Source organism: Bactrocera latifrons, unplaced genomic scaffold (assembly GCF_001853355.1).
Source record: "Bactrocera latifrons isolate USDA-ARS-PBARC rearing strain unplaced genomic scaffold, ASM185335v1 scaffold_5, whole genome shotgun sequence".
NCBI classification, from domain to species: domain Eukaryota; kingdom Metazoa; phylum Arthropoda; class Insecta; order Diptera; family Tephritidae; genus Bactrocera; species Bactrocera latifrons.
The window spans coordinates 3,509,307-3,521,733 of NW_017537156.1; the positions used below are offsets into that span (position 1 = coordinate 3,509,307).

Below are 12,427 nucleotides of genomic sequence, written 5' to 3' on the forward strand. Positions count from 1 at the left end.
AAAATTAATTTATAAAAATAAAAAAAAAATTAATATAAAAAAAGTTGCTAGTAATAACTGTTAAGAACGTGATCACTTCAGTCACAAAAACGTATTTACACTTCCACTATGTATGTCACACACTTACCCCTTTGCCCAGGCCCAGTGGCTGTATCGACAAATAGCCTGCCGGTAGAGACGCCGCCACAGCGATAGCTTGCTCTTCCAGATTAATGCGACCCTTCTGCAACAACGGCAACCAAGCATAACCGATGGGTGTTTCGAACGCAGCATTGGCATCACGCTTCTTGCCCAAATTACACGACACATGGTAGAAGGAGAAGAGCAAGTGATGTTCGGGGAAGAGCCCCAATGGCAGACGCATTTTCACCTCCTCATACCAAGTGGGTGTGGTGTGGTGATGCAGCACGGGGCAAGCAATTTGCGAGACTAGGAAATCATGACCAGGGCGACCGTAAATGCACTGCAAGAAATGCCAGAAGGGAATACGACTTTTCAAAGTAAAATCCAATAAATGTTTTATTTTTATTTTTTTATTTTTTTCATTGTGCTACACACCTTCAATGGCTTGCTACCCTCCTCATCCGAGTCGCGCAACTCCACCACCACGGTAATGTTGCGTGCGCGCGAAAATAACTTTTGACTATCGAATTGCAAATACTGCGGATAGACAAATAAGTGATTGCAGAATGTTATGTAGGGATAGGTGTCGCGCTTGCAATTGCTTTGGAATTCAGTCAGCTCGAGCGTGGGTGGTTTGGGTGGAAATGTGAAGTTAGCTAGCGGCACTAAAGACTTAGTAAAGGAACCTGCGTGTGTGATATATATGTGTATGTTGTAGTAAGAGAGAGCTACATGGCTAATTGAAAACACATTATATGCACACACTCACTCACCTGACACCTTCTCCACCTCCTCAATGGTTAGCTTCATATAGCCTGGTATAACTGTGAGTTTGCTCAGTTTATCAGGCTTTCGATATTCCGCCAGCAATTTCAATAGCTCCTCATCTTTCAACTTGTTCGCCTCCTGTCGGTAGATGGTCGTCAATTCGAATGTATTATTCTCCGTATCCAATTCGTTGCGGTAAAGACGAAAGAGCGGTTTGGCCGCCCATGCGAATGGCTGCCGATAGTGTCCTATGTTTTGCGCGTAATTCCGCGCTGTTTTGTGTAATTTTAATGCGATTTTCGGATCGCGTCCAGTCTTCAAGTACGGCTCGGCCGCTTGCACTATGCTACCTTGCAGTATTTTCTCCACCTTCAACACCAAGTAGATATCTGGATGTGGCGCTGTCACTGAGAATACCGCCTGACGCAAGTGCACGAAGTGTTCTTTGCCGCAACGCAGCAAATCTCCGGAGAGATTCTCCAGCAACGAGTTCTGTACGCGTACGCCATTGCTGCGCGCCCGCTCATCCTTCTCATCGCCGCGTCGCTGTGGCACACAACAAGCCGACACGGAATTTGGCACTGGCGTCGTGGGCAGCATATCGCTAACACTGTCATCGTTTACATCAAAATAAAATGATTCGGTTAATTTACGTCCGTTACGTGCATCATACAATGCCAAGCTGGTGATGTATGGTTCCACCTGGCATAAGTTCTCGCCATCGAGTCCGTCTGTGCCAGCGCACTGCAGGCGAAAACGCAAGCCTTTACAGGCAATAAATATGCGTTTGCCGAATTGCTCACGAAACTGATCGACGCTGTCGGTGCTTGTTGCTTTACCCGTCGTTTGGTAGCAAGCAAAGAGACGTCGGCGCTGTTCGCGTCGCGCCTGGGCAATTGAAATGTCCGTTTCACGTCCGTACTTAATCAATTGCGGGTTCATGGACTGATCGAGGCCTTTTAATGTGCCGAAGATGACTGTGCTGGTGCTTGGTTGCGGCGTGCGCTCCAATGATGCAACGCGTTTATCCTCTTGAATCTTGTTTTGTTGCAACACCAGCGAGAGCTTGCTTAGCCAATCCTTGAATTCTTCTTCGTTTTCGGCAGCGAGAGTAAAGGACTTATGACCAGCGGTCATGCGTAATTCGAAGCAAAAGCGTCCGCGTTTGGGATTCTGCAGACAAAAGAATATGTTGGAAAATTATTGTTAAAAACAGAAGAGAGAAGAGCATTACCTGCACCACTTCCGTGCAAAAGTCCATGACTATTGTTGCTTTAGCCTCACCTTGCTTCTCATCTTTGTGTAATTCGAGTATGTAGGTGCCGTCCACTTCCTGGCGCAGATAACAATACCTGGAAACATGCGAAGTTATTATAATTTATCATTTAAACTAAAGCAAGTAATCATTTCACCTCCTCTTAAAGGATTTATTGCCGATGTTGACAAACATACGATCCGAACCCGAGTCGGGGCCCTTCAACAAGTAACCCTGCTTGGTTATCGAATCAGCTTGAGATCGTGTCATTTGCTCGTCAATACGATCCTGATCGGCATCAATCTCATACACTTCCTCTATCAAAGCCTCAGGAGGATTTATTCTGTAAATTTAATTCACATTTAAAATTAGAAACCACAACAATACTATGTGCATTGACAAATCTTTACTTTGGCAAGTCATGGCACGTGCCACCGTAAGCGCTGTACTTGTAATGTATGAGATGATTCTTGGCACGATATGTATACAATGCTTGACGTGTGAAGCGCGTACATTCGGCGCGTGTACCGCCACCACTTCCATTGCTACTCATGCCATCCGCACCATCCGAACCGTCTAAATCCTCATCTTCTTCGGGTTGTGCGAGTATATTCGATTTCAATGTTGACGATGAGGATGAATGCGAGTTGGAAGTCAGATTGCCACCAGCCGAGCATGCAGTCGAAAGCGCAGACTCATAGGATTCGTGTGAGGAAGTTGGTGATTTGATGGATAGCTGTATTTTTGTAGATGAACTCTGCGAGCTTTTTCTCGAGAGATTACCGTTTTGTACATTTGCATTGGATTGACTGCTAATTTGGCGTTGTGTTGTCTTGGGACTATTTGTATGACTACTCTGGCGTGAAATGGAAGTATTAGTTGAGCCGTTAGAGCTTCCATTTGTACCACCGTGTAATGGGCAAATGATAGCTTCGTTCGGCGGTTCGAAACGATCGATAATTGATTTGGTATTTGTGCGCTGTTTGCGAGGCATGACGATTTCCTATGGATATAAGAAATATAAGCATTTTCTAGATTTGAAAAGGAAAGCTAAATATTGTCTTTAGCTTGTCTTAAGGGGGTAGCCTGATTTAGAAGCTTCAAAAAATCGAAATAGCCAATTCCCCTAAAATTACATTGGAAAATACTTCTAAGACGATAGTTACTGGTCGGACATGAAATCTGTGCTCGATCCATAAGGAATTCAATCGGCTGAATGATGAACTAGTGACTAAAGTTGAAGGAGTACTAGACTTATGAAGATATGAAGAGCCAGAACCATAACTACAGGACTATTATTGCTTTATTAACCAACAGTGTGGATATACGAGACCCGTTGTTCTCTCGGGTCTACGTGACCGGAACGAATTTGAGTTTTTATCAGACCAAGGACTGTCAAATCGACACAATTCTGCTGCTACAACAACAAAAACGACATATACGATACCCACGACAGTCGAGTCTACGTAACCGAACGAAAGTTTTCCCGGACCAAATCTTTAAAAATGTTTGTTACAAATCTTTAAAAATATCTTGGAAAAACCCAAAAGCAAAAGTAGTGACATTTTAACATAGACTTACCGACACATCGTCATTGGGATATATCAAGAGTTCTCGTTGTGGATCATTTTGTATTAGCATTTTGTTTTTCGCCACAAAGCCCTCAAAATCGATAGGCTCCACCACGTGAGATTTGTTCTAAAAAGAAATAGAAAAAGTAAAAAAAGAAAATCATTAATCTTTTGGCTAAAATAAAGTTCAGTTTTGAGCTACAAAAAATGGATGTTGACATCATCGTTTTTGCAACTAATTTTACGAGCTGTCAAAGTAAATGTAAACAACGGAGAAGAATGCAGATAAAGGTCACGGGATACGGCTATTACACACCCAATTTATTGATTTCATATAAAAACGAAGTCAAGGTGTCTCTTTAGTGGAACCATTAAAGACGACAGCACAGTTAATTGCACGATATTATAATGACACGCAAGAAACGAAAACAACAACATGAAGAAAAGAGAAAACAAAAACCAAACGATTATTGCGTTGAATTTCGTTATGCAAGGACATCTCGGTTGAAAAGAAATTGTTAAGAATTTCACATTATCATTGAAAATAAAAGCGAAGGTGCGCTAAAGGAAATGATAAATGGAGGAGCATAGGGCGTAATAAATGAAATGAGTTCGTGCCTAATTTGATGGGTGTCATGCGGTTATGTGGCGCCGCGTTGGGACTATTACTGAATAAAAGTGACTGACACTGATGGGTTTCAAAAATTAGAGAATTTATGGTATGGTATAATTTGTTTGAAATATATAAAGAAATTTTAACAAGATTTTATTTTATGAAATTTGTAGGTAAAGGTAGTAGTGGATGGCTTAACAAATGGATGTTTTGTGTGCTCAAAAATGCATTCTTTTAGTCCATGGTGAGACCTCGTATTGTTGTGGTGAACACTAACTTTTGTTGCATTCGGCTGATTTGGAAACACTCATACAGTCGAGTGCTGTTTACTTTCGAACTCATACCCGTAAATCCATTGTCACGAGGCATAGACGTATTTAGATCATTGACGTACATTTTTTTTTAAATTTCTCTCGAACATTTTTTGAGCTATTGACAAATTGTGTGGAATCCAACCAGAGAAATTTTTTACAATCAAATCCTCATGCATTATTAAATGTGTGCTGGTCCAACTAGTGGCTATAGTTCATGACAACTCTCCCTGTCCCACAGCATCAATATTTTCGGGAACATCGTCGATTTTGAAGAATCGAGAATCAATCGAATTCATCATACCACCGATAAGCACTGGACTTTGATGGAGCTGTAACGCCAAAAAGTGATTTAAAAATAATCGCGTGAAAATGTTCGTGATTTAAATCCATTTTTGTTGTCGAGATGAATATTTTAAGTTACTGTAAACAACATATGTGTTCTGAGTGGGCATAACATGAAAAATGTCAAACTTTACGATTGCTATATGCAACACCAGGGTTGCCAAATCCCGAAATATAAATGGCAACCAACGTATTAACGGACTGGACTCCTGTGAGAATTCTCTTTCTCTATCCTTTTGCAGTCTAGTTTTGAACAGTCGAAGACAACTCAGCAAATTTTAGGTGAATCGCATGTGAACTAGACAATTTCTCATGCCCATTATAGCATATTTTTGCTCTTAAAATATAATGGTTACTGCCCTTTTGGGTTTTTACGGTAAGGCAAAACATTTTGTCGCTTCATATACTGACACAATAGTCGGGAAGATTGTGAGGAGAAATTATTTGTATGCAGTTTATGGTTTTAAGAAGAAAAGTACAATTTATCTACAATAGATCCCCTAATACTTTTAGGCCAGAAAAATTTGCTTCATTTTATTTTTTTCTTATTTCTAATTTCTTTTGAAAAACGCACAAATACTAAAGCTTTTTAAATTTTCCTCTTCTATGAACCATCATTTATCTAGCTTTCTTCCATAAAAATGTTTAATACCCACTATCAACCAAATCAACCATAATCCCACAAAGGGATTGAGATTTATTTCAAAACAAAACGCCGGCCAACAAAAATACAAACACACTATTTTAATAGGCCACTTAGTAGTGAATATGTTTTCATTAGAAGCCCAAAAGCCATTTGGTCTGAAATCTCGGCAACAGACAAAATTTATGACTACAAATTTCCTGCCTGACTACCTTAAAGTGCTGAAATATGGTTGCTACAAATAAGTACTGATACTTAAGTGTATATTTTCGAAAACGGCATGCCGCTAAGTGATTGAACAAAATTTCAAAGGCAAAATAGAAATTGAGGACTCTACGAAAACGGAATGCCGAGAACAAAATGATATCGGCATGTTAAGCAAACAAGCAACCTTTGGCTGTGTTAAAGGGCTAGTAGCTCAACTAATTGGAAAAGCACTCCGCTGTGAAGTATCCACTTAATACGGTGGCCTTTAAAATTGGGATATCCGACTTTTTCTGCTTTATATGTACTTTATGTATATTTGAATGCAGTTTTTGTATTATTATTATAATTTTTTTTTTTTTTTCAAACTTAAGCTAAACATTTGCTTAAGGGCACATTTGCTTACACAATAGATATGTCAATGCTATCTATAGGACTTAAGAACTTAGTGCCTATAACTATGTATAATGTGTACAACAGCAACAGCAACAACAAGAAGAGTGCAATAGTTCGGTGTCTGTAAATAACCTTGACCGAATTTCCCAAAAGACTCAGCGTCAGCAGTTGTATGTTGATATTATCTAAGCATTGCCGGTCGTAAGTTTATGTTTTTGTTGTGAATGTGTGATGTCTGTCGTCGTCGTCGGTATCTTGTTGTTCACTCAAATGTTGCTATAATAATTTCCCCGAGTGTTTGAAAGCATAAAAATAAAGTTGTATATTTTATCTAGTGAGCGTTGGGTTATGAGTGTGTGTTTTTGTTTTTATAATTTTTAGTTTTTTGTTTTGCTTCTGATTCCAAACTGATGAGGGGGCGTTTTGAATGCAGAATTTATGAATTTTTTTCTAAATTTATTCTGTTTTACTATTTTTCGAAACTTTTTTTGGTTTATTGCTCTATAAATTGTTTTCGATATATTACTTCATAGTTTTCAAGAATTTGCTGGCGCATTTTGAAACATGACTGCGTCAGCAAACACTTTAATTTAATGAGAAATTATGCTTCTGCCATATTTTTAAAGAAAATACCTAACATTCGTGGAGTATTTTGTACATGATACTTATTACGTATTTTGGAACAGTTTAAACCAGAACTCTGGTCTTAAAAGGTTACATGAGTTGACGGTCTTATTGAATTCTACAACACCTCTAGAATATTGTCCTAAATTGATCCGAGTATTAGTTTCGGAGATACAGCCTTGAGAACTTGTGCGATCGATGCTAGCTAGGCTAAGTACACCGCCCTTAAACGCATTTTTCTCGAAACTGTATTTTTGAAGTCGATTGGCAAGACTTTTCGTGAACTACTTATATAATTCTTAAAGACTTGGACCAGGAATTTTTTTTCGACTCCAATATTTGAAAAAAATGTCACGAAATTTTCACTGAAATTTTAATATTTTTGTAAAAATGTCTGCCAAAAATCCAATTTTCAGTTTTTTCCTTTGTCTAAGTTAAAGTTTTAACTAAAGCAAGTAATTTTTGCACTTTATATAATCCTGTAAGGAGTTATCCTGTTATCATTTTTCCGAGGGGTCATCGGAAATGGCGTCGCAATGGCTGAGTTTAAAATTTTTTTTCCAAAAATTGCAGAATTTCTTTGGTAATAGTGTATTTTAGTAATAATAAAAAATTTTAATAAAATATTTTATTTTTTATACGAGAAAAAACTGTTTTTACCTGAGGAAGCTTTTCTCTGTCATAATCTTTCGGGATAAAATTTATGAGACCATAATGCATCATTTGAAAAAAAAAACAATTTTCCGAAAATTCTAAAGTGAACTAACCCCTTAAACCGATAATTGTTCACAGTTTATGTAGATTGGTAGGATTAAAAACTTTTTGGAGCTTAAACACACATGAACTTGACTTCGGATATACCAACAACAAACAATTTGTAGTTCTACAGAGTTCAAAACCCGAATACTAAAACGAACCCTGATTGAGAGGAAATAATAGACAATATTTAGAAACTTTTTTTAAAGCAGGTTTAAACTTTTTTAACATTAAGTTCTTTTTATGTCATTTAGTTTTACCTGGCGTAAAGGGAGGTACTTCGGACTGAGTAGGCAATTGAGAAGTAAAGTCCTCCCTCGACGAACAAAAGCCAAAATCAACAAACCACTCATTATTGCTATATGGTGTATAGGCATAGAAGATTACAACATCTGATGACTTTTCAAGAGAGAGGTTCAGCAGAAGATTTATGGTTCTTTGCACATTGGCCACAGCGAATACCGCATCCGATGAAAGCTTTGAAAGTACTCGACGCAGTACCCGCTGGGGGAAGCAGAGGAAGAGGAAGACTTCCACTCCGTTGGAAAGACCAGGCGGAGAAGGACCTGGCTTCGCTTGGAATCTCCAATTGGCGCCACCATCCGGAAAGAACAAACGACTGGCGCGCTATTGTAAACTCGGTTATAACCGGGTAAGCAGTGTCTACGCCAGTAAAGAAGAAGAAGAATGGTTCAAAGAGGCACAACAGAATAACTTTCCGGATAATCGATACTTTTTCTGTACCAAAGTCTCGCACCTACATATAACAAAAAAATTTAGAGTTTGCACAAACAAATCTTTATACACTTAAGATATATGTCTAAGACTATTCAACGTAATCGAACTCTTGTCAATTACGTTGTTCGGCCAGTAAACGCTAATGTGGCGTTGTCATGGGTGCAGCGTATTTGGCACCGTTGACGTCGGTCGTTGCCATAAATCCACAATAACAATTCACCAGAGACGCCTTAATGCAGTGTCATCATTATCAACGTCAACGATAACGGTGTGGATGGCGATTATGCACAACTGAGACTATTATCAGCAGACCCACACAAATGTAAATACATATGTATGTATGTATGTGTGTACGCATAACTTTGTGTGGCAATTTCATTTACATCATTATCAAATTCATCAAACTAAATCGACGAGCCATTTGGCGTTTACAGTTACAAGTCGCTTACAAACAAAGTAATTAAATATATGTATGTATGTATCGTGTATATAAAGACGATCAATGTGGATGTGCGCACAAAGCAGACAGTAATTTAAGACATCAATGACCATCAGCAATTTGGCTCTCAATTAACATGCCGTTAGTCAGCTGGTGTACGGCGATAGGCAGCAATTTGGCATGCGCGTCTTTTATGGGTAAAATTTAAATTTTTGCAAACATCTTTGGATTTTTAATTTTTTATTAATTTTTAATTTTTTATTTTTGTTTTAATTTTTTTTAATATTATTTTTTTATTTACATTTTTTGTTGTGCACTTGCATGTTCGGGGTTTCAATTGTCTTTAGTGAAAATGTTTGTTAATTTTTATGCAAAGCGTGTGCTCAAGTACACGAATCACTTTCATACCTGTACAACAATACATATTTACAAAATGTGGGTTGATATGAAAGTGCTTCACCAAGCTTAAATGGTGGCACTTTGCAAATATACATAGTACATACATATATGTATATTGTTGATGTTTGTAGCACCACCAACCACCGCYAGCATTTTCGTTAAACATTTAATAAATAAATATACGTATGTATGTGCGGCACGCGTTGCCACGAAATATTTAGCATTGCCAAGTCATGGTCTAGTTCAGTGCTACAGTTTTCATTTAAAAAACATTTGCTTTAGTTTTCGCAAGTCTCTTTTTGGTTTATATATTTTTGTATACGTACATACATAAATATATAAATATACATTTTTTTCTGCACCCATTCATTCATTCACTACACTTCACCGCACTCCAGTTCGTTTTCATTACATTTTTTGCATGCCAAATTATTTGTTTTTGCTAAAAATTTCATGGCAAACCGTTATCGATTTATTTACATACAGACATATATGAACTGTATTGGTGGTAGTTATGTTTCATTATTGACCACAATTGGGGCTCATGTGGTTTATCAAGCCAGGCGTGACGTAGTTATTATGACTTACATATTTTAATGGACTTTTTGATGTCCCGTTTTTGTTTGTTTGAAGCTTAAAAAAAAATGTTTGAATTTTCTACTTTAAACACGCACATTTAAAAGGCTATTTTTTCGGGTTTTCAATACATAAATATGTATACACCATTAAGACAAAAAAGCAGCTGGAAACTGTAATAAAATCCTCCAAGTAAATGATTTTTCAAAAATATATATTTTGTCAAGTTGGTAGAACTGACTTCAACTACTTTGGCAAATATGAGGATCTGTCAACACAACCCTACGAGTGGTAAAAAGCCTTCAAAGACGGTCGAGCAATCGTTGAGGACATGCCTTTCAACCGTTTCGACTGACGAAAATGTTAAAAAAGTGAAGGATATGTGCTTGAAAATCTTCCGGAAAGTATTAGAGAGATGGCAAGAAAGCTCGACAGCTCTACCGATTTTGGTGGATATTTTGGATATGCAGCGCTTTCTTGCTCGACTCGAAAAAACTGAATTTTTTTCAAGAAGAGTACCGTACTTCAGATCTCAAAAACGCAAAAGCAAAAAAATGTATCAACAAAACAAGAATCTATGGTGAAAGCTGTAAAAACAACTTCAATGATCACTTTCTATCCCAAAGAAGCGATTTGAAAAAGGCAATGAATACCATCGATCAACCCCCTTATTCACCAGAATTGGCTCCATGTGATTTTTTTCTTGTAACCCAAACTGAAATTGTCGCTCCGTGGAACCCGCTACTTCGCTCAGCTACTTCGCTCTTAAATCGGCGGTCAACCTTTACTGGATCGTGACTTTTTGTTAGAGGACCCGCCCTGGTAATTTTCGGCCGACGTGCGATCACATTAAACTCGTCTAACCAGTTTATCACCGTTGCTATAGAAGGAGAAGGGTCACCGTAAATGATTTATCCACATTGTGACCCCAAAAATTGGAGATCTTAATTCAAATTTAGAAGATTTTATGAAGAAAGTAAAAACCTCGCAGAAAGCAACAGAGGTCCCGTGGCCACTGATCACCGTATTTAGCGCCTAAACACTCTTTGACTTCAAAATCGGAGATTTTAATTAAAATTCGGAAGAATAGAATTAAGAATTTTTCATAGAAAAAGCTTTTATCACAGTTTAATCTTTAGAAAAATCATGTTACAATAAGAATATCGCCTCATAAAGTTATCTGCGAGAAGCAAATAGGAACAAAATTACTGTGAGAACCTTTAGAATTTATAATACCCCTATACAGTGCTCTCTGCGATTTCAACTTTCCATTTGTTACAAGTCACTTTCGTTTCCACTTGTTTCCATAATTGTTCAAAAATAGAGAGGAACGATTTCTGATTTCGCCAACCCAACACCCTTGTAACATAATTAGATATATTCATGCTTTTCTACTCCTTATGACAGATTTCGACAATGGCAATTTTTGCGCAACCATTTTTAATTACAATTGTAGACCGTTGTATATGGCGCCCTTGGACAATGCGACATTGCGTTGACCTTACCCAGTGTGCGCAATACAGAAGAAATCGTATATCACTCGCATACTCTCTTCGTGCTACCCTGTAGAGAAATCTCGAGGGTTAAAACTTGCGAACTCGGTTTAATGAAAGCTACATACATATAATATATCGATGCTTTGACTGTCATTACATCAAAAATGAAAAATCTGTTTGAAAAGGATATAAATAGAAAAAGGAATATAAATAAAATAATTTATATTCATTAGTTTGGTCATTGTACTATAATCCTCGTATTTAGATATATTTATTTTGGATTCGCATATTTATACAATATTATTATTAAACAATATTAATAATTTATCTCTCAGACAGGTTCATTGGTCCTACAGGGTATTCACCTACAAATAGACACAGAAATACTTCTATCCAAGTGTAAGCATTTACATATATTGAATACCGGAAAGAGTGTGAAAACGCGTGGCATCATTTTAGTGTCTGATTTAACCCTCAAAAGCAGTGAATTGTTTGCAGACACGCAAAATTTCCACCTAACTTCGATTTTGCCTTTACCAGTGTCCCTCTGTTCATACACAATCTCTGCCATCATTAATTTGCATTTGGCTTTCGGAAGGGGGGTTGTTGTAAAGCGTGCTTGAGGGCGCCAGCAGACACTTTATCGCTTTGAAATCTTGCACATTTTGTGGCACTCGGCGGTCGACTCGCTTGGCCTACCTTAACTGAGATTCTTTAGGATATTTGGTGAAGTTTGTAGGTATTATTTGATGAGTTGGTAAGGTTCAGGTTCAGGTGTTTGGTTACTTACATATTTATTAGACTATTAAAGCAAAATTTTGTAGGAGTTTAGATATTTTGGTTGTTTGATTTATATGTAGACAACGACAGAATTGACTAATTAGCAAAATGGAATTTTGTTAATAGCATTTCCGATTGGAACACACACCGCTTCACCGCTTCACCCGCAGTAATCAAGGAAAGGTACTTGTCCTAGCAAATGAAGGTCCTAAGTGTTGAAATACCACTGGGTCCTCTCCCAAGGCAGAACATTACCAAAATTCATCAACGTGCTGGGGCTATGTGAGTCGCTATGACTTAGGGCAGGGCAAAGTAGGAAAATCTCATTTATTATCTAATCTACCTAACCTAGAGGGAGAAAATAAAAAAAGGAGATTTTACAGGAAAATT

The 12,427-nt window shown here is 37.7% G+C and overlaps 1 protein-coding gene across 4 annotated transcripts in view; it reads right to left on the minus strand.

Moving 5' to 3' along the window:
• LOC108973728 (dedicator of cytokinesis protein 9) overlaps positions 1 to 12,427 on the minus strand; it is a 63,541-nt gene that overhangs the window by 14,655 nt on the left and 36,459 nt on the right. For all 4 annotated transcript variants that reach the window (XR_001993745.1, XM_018941179.1, XM_018941177.1 and 1 more), the window contains 7 exons: positions 3,728 to 3,844; positions 2,557 to 3,149; positions 2,304 to 2,489; positions 2,126 to 2,243; positions 897 to 2,064; positions 559 to 809; positions 128 to 463 (listed from right to left, as the gene is read on the minus strand). Coding sequence is in view for 3 of the 4 variants with exons in the window: in XM_018941179.1 (XP_018796724.1) it covers positions 128 to 463; positions 559 to 809; positions 897 to 2,064; positions 2,126 to 2,243; positions 2,304 to 2,489; positions 2,557 to 3,149; positions 3,728 to 3,844 (2,769 nt within the window). In the remaining variant the exon portion in view is untranslated. The remainder of the gene's footprint in view (positions 1 to 127; positions 464 to 558; positions 810 to 896; positions 2,065 to 2,125; positions 2,244 to 2,303; positions 2,490 to 2,556; positions 3,150 to 3,727; positions 3,845 to 12,427) is intronic.